This window comes from Rhinolophus sinicus, linkage group LG11 (assembly GCF_036562045.2).
Source record: "Rhinolophus sinicus isolate RSC01 linkage group LG11, ASM3656204v1, whole genome shotgun sequence".
NCBI classification, from domain to species: domain Eukaryota; kingdom Metazoa; phylum Chordata; class Mammalia; order Chiroptera; family Rhinolophidae; genus Rhinolophus; species Rhinolophus sinicus.
In genome coordinates, this window is record NC_133760.1 from 26966891 (window position 1) to 26985012 (window position 18122).

The 18122-nt window shown below is 36.8% G+C and overlaps 1 protein-coding gene across 3 annotated transcripts in view; it reads right to left on the reverse strand.

The window, feature by feature from the left end:
* Positions 1 to 18122, reverse strand: part of CNTNAP4 (contactin associated protein family member 4) — a 238124-nt gene that overhangs the window by 159017 nt on the left and 60985 nt on the right. For 2 of the 3 annotated variants that reach the window (XM_019710874.2, XM_074314549.1), the window contains exon 3: positions 1397 to 1590. In XM_019710874.2, the coding sequence (XP_019566433.2) occupies positions 1397 to 1590 (194 nt within the window). Of the gene's footprint in view, positions 1 to 1396; positions 1591 to 18122 lie in introns of those variants that run through there. The other variant, XM_019710883.2, reaches the window with a different exon arrangement.

The following is an 18122-nucleotide window of genomic DNA, read 5'->3' on the forward strand; positions in this document are numbered from 1 at the left end:
TTAACACAGATAAATATTAACATGGATTAACCACTCCTTATCTAGTTTAAAATCCAATGTTCAATTTAGAAAAAGAGTAAAAGGGAATCCAAACACCTAGTTAAAGTAAATACCTCATTAAGCTTTCATTGTTATTGGTTCATAATTACTGTTTATTTTATCCCTAGTTTGAATGGTTTTCACAGAATCAATTCAACCATAATATCCAGTTTTTCTCGCTCTTATAGACAACTTCAACCTGCTTTGGGCTATAAGGCAGCATTTCTTAAAAATGCTAGTAGGCAACTTCTTCCAGCCCAACTGTTGTTCTCTCCAGAGAAAGAAGAAAGCTACTTCTCAATTCAATTTACATCAATAAACGTGCAATAAGTGGCCACCTAGAGCTTCAGAGATGCAAAGGTGTGAGTAAATCATAGGCCATTTCTTCAATGAGTTTATAATGTAAAAAGGAGTGCTAGGAAGTTTCAAAAGAGAAGCAGTTGACCGATCAAAGAAAATTATCATTATGTGCCCAAATAGGTTTCCAAATTATCTGTGTGCTAAGAATGATGCTACATTAAGTTACTCATTTTCTCTGGTTCTGGTAGCTCAGCCAGAGGGGGTGGGGGAATAGTTCTTTGATTATAGTATGTTGTCCGTGGCCCATATACGATCCAAAGCAATACTTTTCTACACTAACAAAGAAGTCCTTTCTTCATCAGCAAGCAAACTTCCATTAGCTTCTTTCTTCCATCAGGCATTTATATACAATCAGTCAACTACAAATACCACCCACTTTATCACAAACTGCCTCCTTGTCTCTCTTGTAGGAGCTCTGCCCCGTCCACAAAACAAAACACAGCATTTTACACACTTACACACTTTGAAAAGACTAGAGAATGGTTTATATATGTCATATATGTGTATGTGTGTGTGTGTATATATACATATATATACACATATATGGCAAATATTACACATAAAAGCTCCATATACTAGAGATAGGGAGAGAATGGAATGGGGGTGGATTAATTCAGAAATCTCAGGGTCATCAGAGGAAATGAAAAGAATAAACTCTTTTGTCTAGCTGTAAATAAAGAATGCAAAACTACTACATAATTGAACTAAACTTAAAAGTTTCTATACATGTTTTGTTTATTTCTTAGACTTCCACACTATTTAGTGGACTGATAAGATTTTCTTTTCAATTTCTAAGGACTCTATGAAATAAATTTGCCTTTAGTACTTCCATAAATTATACCATGAAATGTATTAGAAAATGAATATTAACATTTTCAAAGTAATTCTGAAGATTCTGTTTCTCAACTTAGGTTAAGAGCTTCATAAACAACATGCAGGGATGGGACAACTACACTTCTTTCCCTGACAGACTGTGCATTCTGTTAAAGAAACCTACCCAGATGCTGTCCTCTTGTCGATATTGTTTCCAGTTCCTGCCGCCATCACTGAACATCAGGAGGTAGCTGGTCACCCAGTTGGAGCTCCCATACCCGCCTTGGGTGGCCACAGCAGTGATCTCCATTCTCTCTCCAAGGTCAATCTGCAACCACTGGTATTTGTTTGACACAAGTGGAGACCAGCCACCAGCTCCTTTTGTGAAAACAGAAACAGGGAAAATTGGCAAAGAAGAATTAGTTACAAATCTGTGTTAGTGGAATAGAAATGCCAGGAATAGAACTTAAGAAGTCAAATTTCCCAAATGTAAAATGTAATTGTAATACTCGTAAATGTAAATTCATAATTGTAATTAAAAAAACACAAGAATTTAGTATAAATGGTTAATTATGTTCATTTCTAAGTATTATAACCTCCTGACACTGGAGAGAACTAAGGGTCTCACGGAATGCTTAAAGTGCTTTTTTCAACAGGTGGACATTTATGTCAGTACTTGGAAATAGCATATTTATGGCCCGCACGCATGACTGGGTAAAGATCTGAACTTCAATGTTTTTGCTCGGGCTTGGGTTTAATGGAATATCTTCACACTATGGCAGAACTAGAAGACTACCTTTGATGTCTGATCACATAGACACCTTAGAGTAAGAAGTACACCCTTAAGCTTGAGAATACAAAGATGGTCAAGGAATTGTCCTACTCTCACTATGTTTACAGTTTTATAGGAGGAGCACACATTAAAAAGCATGTTTGAAACACAACATGAAAAATGTTAATAGTGAGGCATGTGCAGGGAACAATAACACAATAAATGTTGGAGGGTTCTATCCAGTGAAAATTGGCTTGCAGCAGTGTGTGAAAGATGATTAAATTTTCAGGAATTTTGCAAGCCAAGTGTTAACCATTGCCATCTTTGCAAATGACCAGGGTGGGAGTATTTAAATCACAGAAATTGGCAATCTCTACAAGTCAGTACCCACCCCAACCCCAGCCAGTTTACCAATGAACCACTGGTTCTATCCTAACTGGAAAGAGAGAGGATGATGGGGTGGGACAGGGAAAGGATAGGGAAAAATCATGGAAAAGATCACAGAACAAATTGTGTTTAAGCACTCAGAAGTGAAAAATAGGAGTTTGTTGTATATTCAAGAAAGTATGGATCAAACAAAATTTATTGTTTTGTTTCATCTGATGCACACCAGAAAACTATAGATGTGACTACAATATGTCTTGTTAAGAAGTTTCATCGGTCCCGTTTAATATAATACTTTATTTGGGGAATTTATTTAAGTAATACTGACATTGATGATTGCATAAAGTAATATATAATCATTGTGAACATCATGAAATAGAGTTTGACAAATTTTTGAAACCATAGTTATCTAATATTCAATACTATTAAAATGCACCATCTAATATAACACCCCAATAAGACTATTAATACATGTTTTCTTTCCCTCCTCCTTTTGCCATCCACCTTGAGGCTCTGATAAGGTATGACTTTTAGTTAGAGATTACCATTAATTTATATAGAGCTTTTATTCAAGCATTATTCTTGACATCTGTGCCCTGTTTCATAAAACCTCGAGTACAGGCTCAACAACAAAGATGCCCAATAGATGTTTGCTGTTATGGTGTAGCACAACCCTTGTGAGATCTAAAGGGGAACAGCTGTGTTAACAACTGTTCTATAGGTTTAAAAATTCTTTTGTGGACAGGCATGAGACGAGGACACTCTGATAAAGGAAAGGCAGGACTTTTTGCCACTTATAGCTCAGAAAAAGAGAAGGCTGTCAGTCAGGTCCATAGAGAGACGTGCACCCACGGAAAGGAGCTTTTAAGGACAGGCAATGTATGCATGGCAAGTGGGGTGGGGATAGGTGGGTTTTGTGGGCTCCTGCGCACTGGCTAACTTGAAGGGGTTCTGGGGCATAGGGTTGTCCCGAGTTGTCTGGTACCTGACTCTAGGGCGATTCGGATTGATGGGCGCATGGTAGCGGTGGTGAATGGATAAATATTTCTCCCCACTGTCCTAGCTAATCAAAAATTTAGAAGTTGGAAGTCTTCTGGGGCCTGATATTAACCAAGCACCCTTGGTCCTCTTACTGCTGCAACTGCACCTCTCTCAGTATTTTTAATCACATTTTCACATAGGAAAGTTGGAAAAGAATGAAGAATGTGCCCTCAGCCAGCCATCATCTTAACCTGACATCTCTACATTTGGAATTTTATCTGTATCAACTTATCTCTGAGAAAATGCTGATTACGTTGCTTCTTCCTCTTTCTAGTTAATTTTAATGGTCCACCATTAATAAGAATGAGGATACATCTTTAAATACAGAATTTCATAATATTTCTCTGGCATTGTGACACTCCTTTACGGACCAGTATTTAAAAAGTGAACACATGAGAGACGCACAGTGAGGAAAACAGGATCGGGGTGATTCTAGTGAGTTAAAATAGGATCATCAATTCTCATCAGGAGAAAGAGAAGCCTCTCACTGACCGCATCCTCTCCCAGCATCACTCACTGGTACAGCTGCACTAACCAACTTGCACCGCTCACAATTAATTGACCTTGAACATTTCAATTTCTCACCTGCGGTGAAAGGTACAACTGATATGCAAATTATGCTCTATCATTAAGGAAGTATACCAATAAAGCAATGGAAATTCGGATGTTCCCAGGTTTTATACCAAGGGACTTCTGCAGGATAAGTTGGCTGCAGGGAATCCCGAGATCCCTACTTGGTTTTAAGCTGTTCTACTCTATAGACGCATATGGTGTAAGTGTGTGATGGTGTGTTAGTCTCCTTCTAATTTTAAAACAAACGTCGAATAATAATATGGAAAAAGCAAACATATAGAGATAGAGATCCATATATAGAACTTGGCACATTTGGTAGTGCCAGCCTATGATGACAGGTAGAGACAATAGTGACGTAACACAAAAATGTGACTTAGCTTAGACAACACCAGCTGCATGGCTACCGCCAAACCACCTTGCCTTCTGCAGACATACTTCTGTCATAGTTACATTTTTAATGGCGAAAATGAGGCTAACTCCAACAAATTGTGAACTCTGAATTACTATAAAATAAAATGAAGCATTCTATATTTTATTTGTTAACCAAACCTTTCAGCTGGTCAAGGATTATTCATCCTTAATTGTGCGTTTAACATGCTGATATATTCAACATTGTGGTAGACCAATACCTGTGAGACCAAAGACCATCTTTTTCCTTGGTTATCGACATTATTCCACAAAACAAAAAAAGGAATCTTGCTTCTCCATTCATTTTCTTCCCCACATCATCTTCCTCTTCCTATTCCATTACTGGGAGCTGACACAATAAAGTATTATACATCTTTTCAACCAGAAATATTTCTTGAATCTGCATATAATGGCCTGAAAACTCACACTTACAGATAAAACCTCTCCCCATTGATGAGACTTCTCAATTAAGTATTGCAGTGTCACTATGAGCAAGCATGTGAGTATATGATAGTTGTTACTTTTTACTTTGGAAAACAATTTGCTACCAACTCCAAACAAAGAGTTAGGATCACAGTAAAGTTGAGCTTTGATACAGTTTAATTACTGAGTGGCCACAAAACAAAGCATCTCTTGTGTCTGTTGCCTACCACTTTTAAACACCTGATTCCTAAGGAACTTGCTTCTTTAGTATATGTTGTTATGAATTGTCAGGAAAGAAGAGTAAACTGAAAATTATCCAGTGCCTGTTGTATGCTAAGCATTCTACTAGAAATTTTATGCGCTGTATTAACATTTAAAATTATCTAGTGGGATGAAAGATGTTTTAACATCTCTTCTTTTCAAACAAAAGCTTTAAAAACATATACAGAGGCTAAGTAAATTCCCCAATATTATGCAAATTAAAATTTCCCAATATTATATAAATCATTTTAGTGCAGACGAGAAATCACTTACTTTTAAAACAATTTAAATCTGTGTAAGGATCTCATTTTAAAAATCATCTCCTTTTTGATTACTTACCCCTGAAATAATCACACAATTATCATTACCCTGCAGTGGACTATTTTACCCCAAGAATATATCCAAATAATTTATTCAGTGTTATTTAAATATAAATAACTGGTTGGCTGAATTATATTTAAGAACCATATAACTTGTCTGCTAGATATCACCAAAATTTAGTTCTGGTCATGGAGGCACATGGTACAATTTCAGGAAAGTGAAAAGAACAATTGAAGAAAAAAAATGCTCTTGGTTGCAGCCTTAAAATATAGAAAAGGATCACCTCTTATCCCCCATTAAAATGGCATGACATCTGCTCCTAGTGGTCATAGTGAAGATGAGTTAACTTTGTAAAGGGAGGAACTACACAGAAAGGAGGAGTCTTACTTCTGTCTCACAATTTAAAGTCTAAAAGAATACAGATGTTCAAGACCACAAAACACAAGTGAACATGGTGGAATAACAATCTGAACCACCATTAAGGCATCTACATTTCTAGAAAACAATTGGCTTAATTAAAATTGTCATAGAAAAGTTTCCCTCTAAGATAATTACTTTTTTTTTTCACATGTGATTTCATCTAGATTTCCCCAAGAGCCTAAGGTTGCCCTCAGATCACTTTGAATTACAGTAATGTAAGGAAACGGAAAGAACATTGTACCAATATGTTTGGTTCCCTGAAATTGCCTGTGCTGTTCCCATGCACCGTTTAGAACGCTTTAACTGCTTTGTTTTTTCACCAGCATAGTTTTTTGTTTTTGTTTTTGTTTTTTGTTTTTTGCAGGAAGAAAACAGGACTTTATTGATAGTGCATGCATTGTGTTTTTTTTTTCTCAGGTACATTCCTGAATCCCGGCATTGCCACCCCTGGTCACAGTAATTGTTACAGGGATGAGCAGGTCACCTGAGCCAAGCCAGTGGGGGCAATGCCAAGATTTTGTTGGGACAATTGGAGAAGAAGCCCTCTTTTCTGCTGTGAATGCTGAAAAGACGGATTTGGCATCAAGCTGGAGGAATTATTATTGTGATGAGATTCCTGAGTGAAGCCAACACAGAGGGAGGCCAAGTTGAGAGATGAAGTGAGACCAAGTTCAGATGGCGTGGTCAGCACCCCTGAGTCCAGCTGTGCCTGCAGGGTATCCCCATGCTTTCCCATCCCATGAGTCCCTTCCACTTGTGCTGAATCTACTCAGGACCACTGCATGGGCAACTCCCCTCTCTCTCCTGCTTCGTCATTTTTTTTCCTCTTTAATAGATCATTCCCATCGATGTGCAAGCATCCTGTTATGTTTCCCATTAAAAAAAAAAAAAGCTTCTTTTGACTCCACTCTATTTTTTCCGCTTTTTATATTAACATTCTTCAAATGAGATGTCCATACTGACTCTTTGCAAATTTTCTCATTTCATTCTCTCTTAGGCCAACTCCAATTAGACTTTCACTCCGTACCACTCAACTGAAATGCTCTCATCAAGATGACCAAAGAATGTCATGTTACTAAACCGAATGGTCAGACTTCAGTCTTCCAATCAGTGACATTTGATACTTTTGACTATTCCCAATGCCTGGATATACTTTGTTCACTTACCTTCCACAAAAACTCGTGCTCTTAATTTTCTTCCTAGCTTAATGGTTGCTGTTCAGTCTCCCTTGCTGGTTCTCCCTTTCATCTCTTACCATCTCTTAGGGTTGGGCTCAGTCCTTTGCCCTGCTTCTTCTCTATGTACATTTAGAATAGGGTGACCTCCCAACCTCATGAATTTAAATATCATCTATGTGCCAATAATTCCCCAATTTCTATTTCCCACCTTTTCCCTGAACTCCACGTATATATTCAACTCCCTACTTAATATCTTTAACCGTTTTCCAACCCAAACTCCCATTCATCCCCCAAAGCACACTCTAGTCACATCCTTCCCCAACCCACTTCATGACAATTCCATTCTTCCAGTTTCTCAGGGAGAAAAAAAAAAAAAAATGAAGTTATGCTTGACTCCTGTCTTTCTCACCACACTACCAAACTAACAGAAAATACTGTTGGTGCCACTCACTTCTCCAGAATCAGACTATTTCTCTACCTTCACCAGGTACTCTTTTGGTTCGAGCAAAATTATTCTAGCCTGGATTCTTGCCATAGCCACCTAACATGTCTCCCTGCTTCTATCTTTGCTCATTAAGTCTCTAGTCTCCACTCAACAGGTTAAAATATCATTCCTGTGCTTGAAACGCAGCAGTCACTCTCAATTTTACACCTAGTATAAGAAAAAGTCGTTACTATGTGGCCTACAGAGTCCTCCCTGACCTGCTCCCCCTACACCACACCCACCCCAAGTCTGACCTCCTATCTTCTTCATGACAGCTCTTTCCTCACCATCAACAATAGCCTCCTTGCGGTTCCTGGAGCAAACTGCAGCTATTCCCATCCCATGCTTTGTGAAGCCATACTTTCTGCCTGGGATGCTCTTCTCTGAGATCCACTGGTCTAACATGCTTCCCACCTTCAAGTCTTTGCTCAAATCTGATCCCTCCCCTAGAGGCTTGTATCTCCTGATCTCCCCTATTTAAAATTCCTTCCACCCAGCACTCTTACTCATTTGTCTTCCTATATACCACTTTTGCATTTTGGGACCGAAATTGACATCTTTATATATAGCATATAATTTTCTTATTTATTGTATGTATGGCTCATCCTGTATTGTACGCTATTAGAATGGAAGCTCCATGAGGCCAGGATTCTTTGAGGACTTTGTTCATTAGTAGATCCAGAGTGTCTAGCACATTGCCTGACACATAGTAGGTGATTAACGAATATTTACTGTGTAAAGGAATGAAACAAATGTGGAGCCATATAGGTAAAATAAGACTGTATAAATTCAAACACCAAATAAGTGGCAAAGCTGGAACTGAAGCCGAACTAAATAAAAACACAGGACACTTTTCTTTGCAGCACGGTATTTTCAATGCGGTTGTCACACAGAATGCTTCAGCACTTGGCACACACACACACACACACACACACACACACACACACACACACTGACTACCAACTGCCTCAAAGTTACACAGTTCAATGACTTGTAAACTATATTTCCTACATGTATTTATTGCTTTGTTTTTGGATTTTTTTTATATATATGCAATGAAAAAGAGAGATGCTTTTCACTTCATTTCCCCAGAAAGGTCCTAAATTAATAATACCTGACGCAGTTCTCTTAGGTTTTACTTCTCTGCTATTGATCAATTTTCCCTCACAGCAAACTGGCAGATTGACTTTCAGTCCTGCTTCTTGTACTGCCAGATCAAACACTTCTGAAATATTCCGTAAGTCAGTGGGTTGAAAAGTAAATATTTACATCTTTTTCTTTTTTGAGGCATTTTGATTTGTATATTTGATTTGCAAATTCTGTGACAACCAAATTTCCTCTACAAAGCTAGAACGAAATTACAAAAGCACCAAATTCTGTGCCTTAATTTTTTTTCACCACAGTTAAGTTTTATTTCATTCAAATGCATAGTTTTGAAAAATGACTTTTAGCAAATGATATCTACAGATTCAGAGGATAATCAGGACTTACCTATGTTTTGCTTTCTAAGCCCATTGTAATACTTTTCTAAAAGTTTCGATTTAGATCTATTACAGTGAGGCAGGTCATTTCAGTAAATGACATCATGCATCAGAAAGAGCATACTGACAATATCCCAGAGGGTGAAAAATCATTTTTTGCTTCCCTACCTTTTTTTTTTTTTTTAATCTTCCCCAGCCAGACAGAGATGATAAGCTGTCTTGAGTCAAATGTCTTCGTATCACTTCTTTTGGGTCAACAAACCAAAGTCACTCTCTTGTACCCAACAGACATTATTTACACATAATGATTGAAAAAGCCAGCATACTAGGGCATGGTAGATCAAAACGGTAAGAAGCGCAAAACCAATCCAAAGCATTTGATTAATCATTTAACATTTTATTTAATCATTTAAATTATTAAATCATTTACTATTTTCCCAATTTGTAAAAATGTTAGCATAATACAGCATCATGTTCCCAATTAATGAGGTATGTTTACCTCTAAGCTTAGCTATTTGTTGAATTTGGTCTTGAATACACATACTTTATTTAATTCCATGATTTATTACATTTTAAGTGTTATTTCATTGTAAAAAAAAAAAATATATATATATATATATATATATATATATATATATATATATATATATTTCCCAGGCAATGATAAAAATGATTAGTGATGCTTGTGACCAAAACGGCCTTAACATTCCTCAGTTTAACTAAATTTTAGACAGATTTCTTCCTGACCACAGGTCTCTGACCTCCCTTTTCTAAGAGCATTTAATTTAGGAAACTTGTAACTGTAAATTATTTCTCAGCCCCTCGAGATGTAAATCTATACTAAGCCTCTTTCCAGCTTTATAATCCCAGGATGTTTTTCCCAAGGACCTGAGGGTCATCCCTTTGAAATGTAATCAAGAAGAAAGATAGCGCCCCTATCTCCCTGTCTCTGTAGGCGAGTAGGCTAACTTCCATCAGCACCAATTAGCAAACACAAATGGCCTGATCACACTGACCAACGTCCCCCTCAATGTTCTCCACTAATTTCTCACTAGCTCAGTCCAGGGCTTACAAACTCTCTCACCTTTTGTTGCAACAGAGTTGAGTTCCGTCTCTCTCCCCAGTTGTAAGAGTCTTGACCCCCGTTGCTACAGTCTTGAATTAAATCTTTCCTGTATGTTTAACTCAATCCAGTGCAATTTTTCTTTGACATATTTTTTATTAGAACCTTATGTTTTTCATTTTTCTACCTAATGAAATCATGTTCCCCAGGAACCATTCTACACACAGATTCTAAGAGAAGTAGAGAAAAAAAACGATAGATGATTGGCTAAAGATGTGGTATATATACACAATGGAACACTATTCTGCCATAAGAAAAGATGAAATAGTGCCATTTGCAACAACATAGATGCATCTTGAGATTATTATGCTAAGCAAAGTAAGTCAGACAGAAAAAGTAAAGAACCGCAAGATTTCACTGATATGTGAGATATAGAATGGAAAGCAACAAAGGCACAAGACAAACAAATGAGAAACAAAAACTCATAGACACAGACAATAGTTTAGTGGTTACCAGAGGGTAAGAGGGGAGGGAGGTGGTAGATGAGGGTAAAGGGGATCAAATATATGGTGATGGAAGGAGAACTGACTCTGGGTGGTGAACACACTATGTGATATATAGATGATGTATTACAGAATTGTACACCTGAAGTCTATGTAACTTTTTAAACCATTGTCACCCCAATAAACTTCAATTTAAAAAAAAGAACTACAACAACAACAATGTGTAGAAGTGAATGAGGGTCTGACTAGAAGCTAACCAGAGGGATGCTTCATGGCGGTGATAGTACCCAAGACTACGGCACCTCTGCTCTATCTATTAACCTAAAGGATGTCATAGCCAATGTCAGAGAATCTGAATAGCAACGAGAAGTGCCATGGGGCCCAGCCAGCAAAGGTGATGGCCTCTGCCAACACAGCAGTAACATTGGCCAGTTTGGGCAGTGCATGGCAACAAAAATCCAGGGTTAGGATCACCCTAACCACACTCAGCAGATACCACTGACCTGGGACACAAAGATCCAACCAGTGATATTGTTGTGGACACCAGTACAACAACCAACATGCGCCACAGGAGGCCCCCACCCATCCATGTGTGGCATCATCTGAGTTCCTCATAAGCCAACTGCCATTTTGGAAAGGAGTCGAGGAAAGATTGAGAAATCAGACTGTCTGGGCATTCACCTGGAAGAGACTAACACAACAAAGGGAAGCTACTTTACTTAGCAAAGGCTAGGGGACTTGAGTTGATCTGATATGGGGGCACATATGGGAAATAGTCTCTGGACTGAAGAGCAAATAGGGTCTCCCCCACCTTAAAACAATGCTCACAGCTGCTCAAGTTTTGACAACACTGAAAAATGTGCACTGTTTCCATGTTATTCCTCAACTACTAACATAACCTGCAGACTCAGAGGTTTGAAACTGGCCTGAGTACATCAGATTACCCAATATATCAGATCTGAACGACTAATGCTCTGTAGTACCTTTATGAGTACTTTGTTTGTGTGCCTCACATCCCAAAAGCTGCTGATTATGCACTGTATATAAAATATGATTTCATAAAACGATATGTGAACTGTCAAAAGCAATGCTGTTTGCACGTGCGTATATAGGTAGTCAACCAGAATCAATACATCTATTTGATTCAAAAATATTCTACCAGGTGTGCAGCATTGATATAGTCATGTTAGCACTCTAGAGCAGAATCTCTCAACACTCATTGGGCATCACAATGATTTTTGGTACTAACGAGACAGAAATAAGAAATATACTATATATAGACACACACACACAATCTACAGTCTTTAATAGATATAATGTTCTACGATAGCATAATGGAGTGGGATACAAATGGAATTTAGTGTCTGAAGCCAGCAGGTACAATATTCTCCTGTGCACACATTCAATTCTAGAAATGCTTTCGATTGCAGACCCTTTTGCTACACAAATGAATTGCCTCCTCCAACATCCAAGCATCCTAGCCAGCTCCATCTGGCTCCTGGCCTATGTACAAATTGAGGAGCACCCAAAGGTTATGATTTTATTAAATATATAGAGAACAAAATATCCTCTTATGTGGTTTATATCAAAATTGTAATACATTACCATTAATTTTGCCAGCGATTGACATACATTTAGGTTTTTTTTAATTATCCTCAATTATTACCTGTGTTTTAAATGATATTTTTGCCTCATTATATAAAACAAATCAAGTTTCAATATATTTGATTTGGGGATATTACATTATGCTAAAATAGTGAAGAGTACAAATAGATACAAATGTAACAAATCACTGCTGGGTGATTTTTCCAATCAAGATACTTTTATTTATTAATCTGATTTTAACCTGTGGTCATGCACTTGTAATTTTGTCACTGTCTCTCCTAAACCAAGAAATAAATACCTTCTAAAATTATACACCAGTCATTATCCTGTATGAGAAAGAGTAGGCAAATATTTCCCTGGCTTCACCCAAGATAAAAGTCGTCTTATTTTGAGGGAGCATGACCGAGCCTGTCAGGATGCGAAAGGTAGGAAGTGCAGACAGAAGAGGAAAAAAACACATCATTTTGCTCTGTTTATCTCCATCCTATTTCTATTTGTAATGTATAATGGAAAGTTCTGAATTGTCCTTTTTGATAAAAAGAAAGTCTCACAAAGCAACCTCATTTCCACTCAGACCAATGAGGTCTTTCATACAATTGTCAGGCCACCTATCATAGTTCATGGTTCTCAGTGGATATTGATCCATTGAGTCATAATAAAGTAGTGCTTCCAGCTGGGAATGAGAGTTAATGCAAACATTTTCTGGATCAGAAAAGACGGACAAAAAAAAAAAAAATAGGTCTGCTTCTGCCTAGCCAATTTCAAATTGCTTCTGGCAATAGGCGAATCTCATCCACAGCCCTGCGTTTTTCCCCTACACTCTGTTACCACAGAGAAGAATGCAGCAAGGGAAAAACAGCATCCTAGCAGAAGCAGATCAATGCCTGTTCATAATGATAGTTACAATAATTGTAAAAAGCAGATACTTTTGATAAGCAAAATGGAAAATCAATTACTAGCATGGATTATTATGTTGCCATTGTTATTACTCTGTTATATTCTCTTTCTAAAAATAAAAGAAATTAAAAAAATTAAGTAAGGTCAATTTGTTGTTGCTGTTTGGAATATATCTTCAGAGTTCAGAATTTCGCATTTTAATTTTGAAAATTAACACAAAAGACAAAATATTTTTTTAAAATGTTTAATAAAAATAAATAAGGGGCAGAAAGAAAATTTTGTAGGTGACAAATAAGTATATGGTCTTACTTATAGTGACGGTTTCATGGGTGTATACTTATCTCCAAACTCATCAAGCTGTATACATTAAATGTGTACAGGTTTTTATACATACCAGTTGTCAGGGAGAGGGAAATTCCCCCCTCTATCACTCTTGAATTCTTATGGCTGGACTAATAATAAAATTGACCAGAATAACAGGAGAAAAACCAATTTAATACATGCACACAGGAGATCATAAATGATGCTCAGATAAAATGAGCGAAGAAGGCAGCTTTTTATGCTTTTTAGGCAAAGAAACAATAAATGTGTGAAGAACTGACAGGACAAAGAAACTTAGATTTGGGTGCTCATTAATGAGGAGTCTAAGCAAAGTTTGGGCTTGGGTAGTGAATTAGTGAAAAATAATACTCTTTGTTTACACATGTTTCTCGGCCTTGAATTCCCTAGCTGGGGATAAGGACGTCTCTCTCATTAGCCTCAAGGTCACGTTTCACACGGGAGATTTATCTCCTGCTTCCAGGACAGAGAGTCAGAGAGGTCAGAGTATTCTTCGTGCACTGGCTGTTTCTTAAGTAACTTTAATTCAAAATCATCAATATGTTATCATGGGATATTTGGGGGAAGCCTGCCCTGTACCGTGACACAATCATACCTCAATAAAGTGATTTTTTTTAATCAGCAATTTGTAATTTTAGGAAATAAGAATGTAATATTTCCAGAGTCAGCCAAGCTCAATAGTCAAACATAAATGTCAAGAACTTTATATTTTTTAAAGGCAACATTTTTTCCTTCAACAGATGCATAACTGAGTAGAAGAATATTGTGTTCTGTTATATACCCTTCATAAAATTTTTAAAGTCTATCATTTTTGCAAAATTATATGCGAGTCTGGATACAAACTCCCTAGCATTTTATGCTCTTTTATGTAAAAATAGGAGGGATAATATGATCGTATGGCCATTATGTGCAACTCCCAGATGATCCACAAGTAGAGTTTTAATAATGAATTCGTGATTTTCATGATTCTTGAGAGATGATGCTAAAAAATAAAAATAAAAAAGCTTTTGTTTTGCCATGCTGACATCCTGTATCTTTAGAATATTCATCTAGGTCAATATATGAACTCAGAAAGGAAAAACATCAGGAAGTGTTTCTAGATGAAAAGTCATGATCAAAATTCTGTCACTTTACAACAAGCCCTTCCTTCTTTTGCTCCATGTGCACATGGCAACTTATTTTTTGTTTTTCTCCACTCCTCTGGCCAGCCTTTTTCAGCATCTTTCACTGACTTCCTTTTCTCTACTTTTGTTTAAAAGCTAACACAACTCTCTTCTCCTTTTCTTTACATTCTCAGTGGACTATGTTTCTCAGGCCTATGTCTACAATGATTAATTTTTTTTGGTTTTGGGCAATGAAGCCTGAATCTTTATTTTTAGCTCTAACTTCCCTTTGAAATTTGTATCCCAAATTCTGAATGCTTCCTATGTATCTATTCATGGCTGCCCTATAAATATGTCAAACACAGCATTCCAAAAATGGATGCCATACCGCCTGTCAAAACTGGATGGCCACATCATTTCACATCTTTAAGTCACTCAGACTAAAATCTTAAGATCATTTTTAATTATTCCCTTTCAGTAATAGAAATAGAAATTTCTGTTTGTATAGAAATCGCCATATCTGGTCCACGTTACCTCCAAAGTGATTTTCATTGTAGCTTTTGCCTTTTCATTATCCCTACCTTAATTTGAGCCTTTATTATTTTAACCACTCAGTTAAAAAATTATTTTCTGTATTTATCTGTGAGTTTCTGGTGATATCATTTTGAATTGAATAAATGAAAGAATGAAAAGATATGAAAGCACTAAGACATCTCAGTGAGGTGGAATTGGCAGGATGAGGTGGCCTGTGGATAACTCTTCAGATTTAGATGTTGAAGGGCAAGGAGGAGGCAGACAGCAAAGTCAAGGATGAAAATGTGGAAAAAAAACTTCCTGGATGGTGGTGCTGAGAATAAGGAATCATTAGTAGAAGGGCAATCTGAAAGATGCAAATTTGAAGGAACAGGAATCCTGAGGAAATGCGAAAGACTTAGGATGCTATGGAGTGATTCACTTTAGAACAGAGAGGCAGCTTTTCTAGGATGAGGAGAATGAAGGGAGCAAGGCCAGCGGGATTTAAATAAGTTTATAGGGTTTGGAGAGGAAGACAGGAAATTGTGTTCATGCCCAGTGCCTACCCTTCCTAGAATTCTTCAATATGTGCTTTTTAAATAATGTATCTATTTTGCCACTGTTCCCAGACTTGTTTTGGTAACAGCAGGTTGAATAATTTTTCTCCTGGTAACAAAAAACACCCTTTTTGGCATGACATTTAATGCAACTTCAATCTGGCATTGGAGCTTCAGAAAACAGGACAATTTGTTACGAAGTCTATTCTCCTTCTCCACAATTTCGTTTGAATTATATGTATTCCTGTGTCTCTCACTCAGCTAGGACTTTCTTTCCCCCATGTCTCAGCTGCAGCTAAAATACCACCTTTCCCACAATCTAGCTTGTTACACATAAGAACTTTGTAATATAAGAGAATTGAGTTTATGTTCATTAAATTAATAACTAAGAATCCAGTTCTGTATTAGAATACCATTGTCATATTTGAATCCAACCTTGTAAAAATTTTTGTGAGCTGGTCAGACATAAAAGTGAAACTTGCTATTCGGTGAACTGTCATTTTTTTAGAACAGCCACACTCAGAGCAATTGAAATGAATTAGATTCTGAGATGACTTCAGAAGGTCAAAGGGCTGTAAGAGTTTAACTTTCTAGTAACAGGGTAAAATGACAGACTTTTTTAATGAGCAAAGTCGACATTTCAAAAGGATCTTAAACTCTCTTTTTGCCATTTCTTTTATTAGAAACAGTTCTGATTAATTCCCATCAATCTTTTTTTTTTTTTTTTTTTTTTTGGAGTATCAGAAAAAATTCTTGAATTCCAATGAACAAGTGAATTTTGGCTGAATATTGGTTTAATAAAGTGCCTTACACAATTAAACATCTTAAAATTTAAATTATTTTGGTTTGTGTATAGATTACAAAGTAGTACAATTTTATGTTTTTGAACAATCTGAACACCATTAATAAACTCTTCTTACATCTTTTTAAAATAGGAAAAAGGCAGAAAGGAGACATTAAAAATTGAATCAAAGAGGGGTTATGAAATTTTAGGACATTTCTAATTCTTAATAAAAGTGATGGAAGCATAAGAAACTAGGTTATGCTATATCACCTTCTTCAAAATCCCTAAATGCCATCCCTCGTAACAAAGAATATAGAATTTATCTCCCTAATCACATGGACTGGTTATGATTATCAGTACTAGATCACACACAACTTTTCAAACAGAGAAAACTACTGTATACAAGGAAGTATCGAATCATTCTAATTGCCATCACTAATATCCACCATTTATATTCTAACCACCTGAACCAAGACATGATCAATAAGGTATATTTCTCGGCACATACATAAGCAAAAGAAATTCTTTGAACGACTCTGAATCTGCTAGTTATACACAGAAATTGTCTATACATTCTGCAGTGAACTAAATGTTCCACTGTCCTAACTCATTTCATCCTCACAATAAGCCCACAGGATGGATTTTTTTTTTTTTTTTTCCTCATTTTAGACATGAATAGACTGAGGCAAAGGTAAGGTCACAGAGCTATAGTAAAATCGGTAAAACCCTAAGAGCCTGTTCTTCACTGATGATGTGCCTTCCACCTTCACAGTTTATCTTTTATGAAGGAGGTGACATCACATCAGCAGGTGATACATATTCTATAAGGAACTGAAACAATATACACTAAAGAAATGTAGGACGTGGAGAGCACTGCTGGCTTAGTGATGAGGGAAACAGAAATATTTCATATAGGTTCTAGGGTGGGATTTTGAAAGGTCAAAATAAAGGTTTGGAGCATTCCAAGCAGAGGACTGACATGAGGGCAGACAGGAGCAAGGCACATTTTTCAGGATGGCAGTAATTGGACTGAAGGGAATGAGGGGGCAAACAGAGGGCAGTGGTCATTAAGGCAAGAAAAGAGAGTGGAGCCAGATTATAGAAAGTCTTTCATTCAAAGCTAAGAAAGCAACTGTCGAACTTTCAGCATCTGAGGACCACTTAGCATGTGTTTTGTGTTTGGCACACATGTGGATTACCAATTTCAGGTAAATTAGTAGTAAAAAAAAAAAAAAAGACCATGCACAATTTAAAATGTACAGAATAAACAATATTTTAAGATCATTAATAATATGAGTGTTTTATAAGAAGACAGTATTTCTAATCTTTTACCAAGCTATACGCAGCTTGATGATGGATACTTTGATCTGTACAGGCAGCTTCCACAGTCTGTTGGTTTAACATCTCCCTTTTCATATTTACTAAATAAGAAATCTTAAGTCACATTTCTATGTCATTGAGAAAAACAGGTGTGCATTGGAAATATACAAAATAACCTATTTATGGATTTTTTTTAAAGCAACACACAATCAAGCACTGGGAACATGTCAAACTCTTTTGGTTCAAGTCTTTTGCATCACAGTCCAATGTTAAAAAGAAATTCTAATATCTCTTCCCCAACGTCATTATATTTTGGCTCATAAGAGATAAGCTCAGGTAAGGGTATGCTGGTAATTGTCTAATAAGTTGTTCTCTGGGGGCAAAAGTCCTGCTTTGATAGCATTTGTCAATTCCTGTGGTGTAAATGCTCCCTCCATAGCAGATTTCAAGCTCCCAACCTGATAATGCTGAGTTGGGACG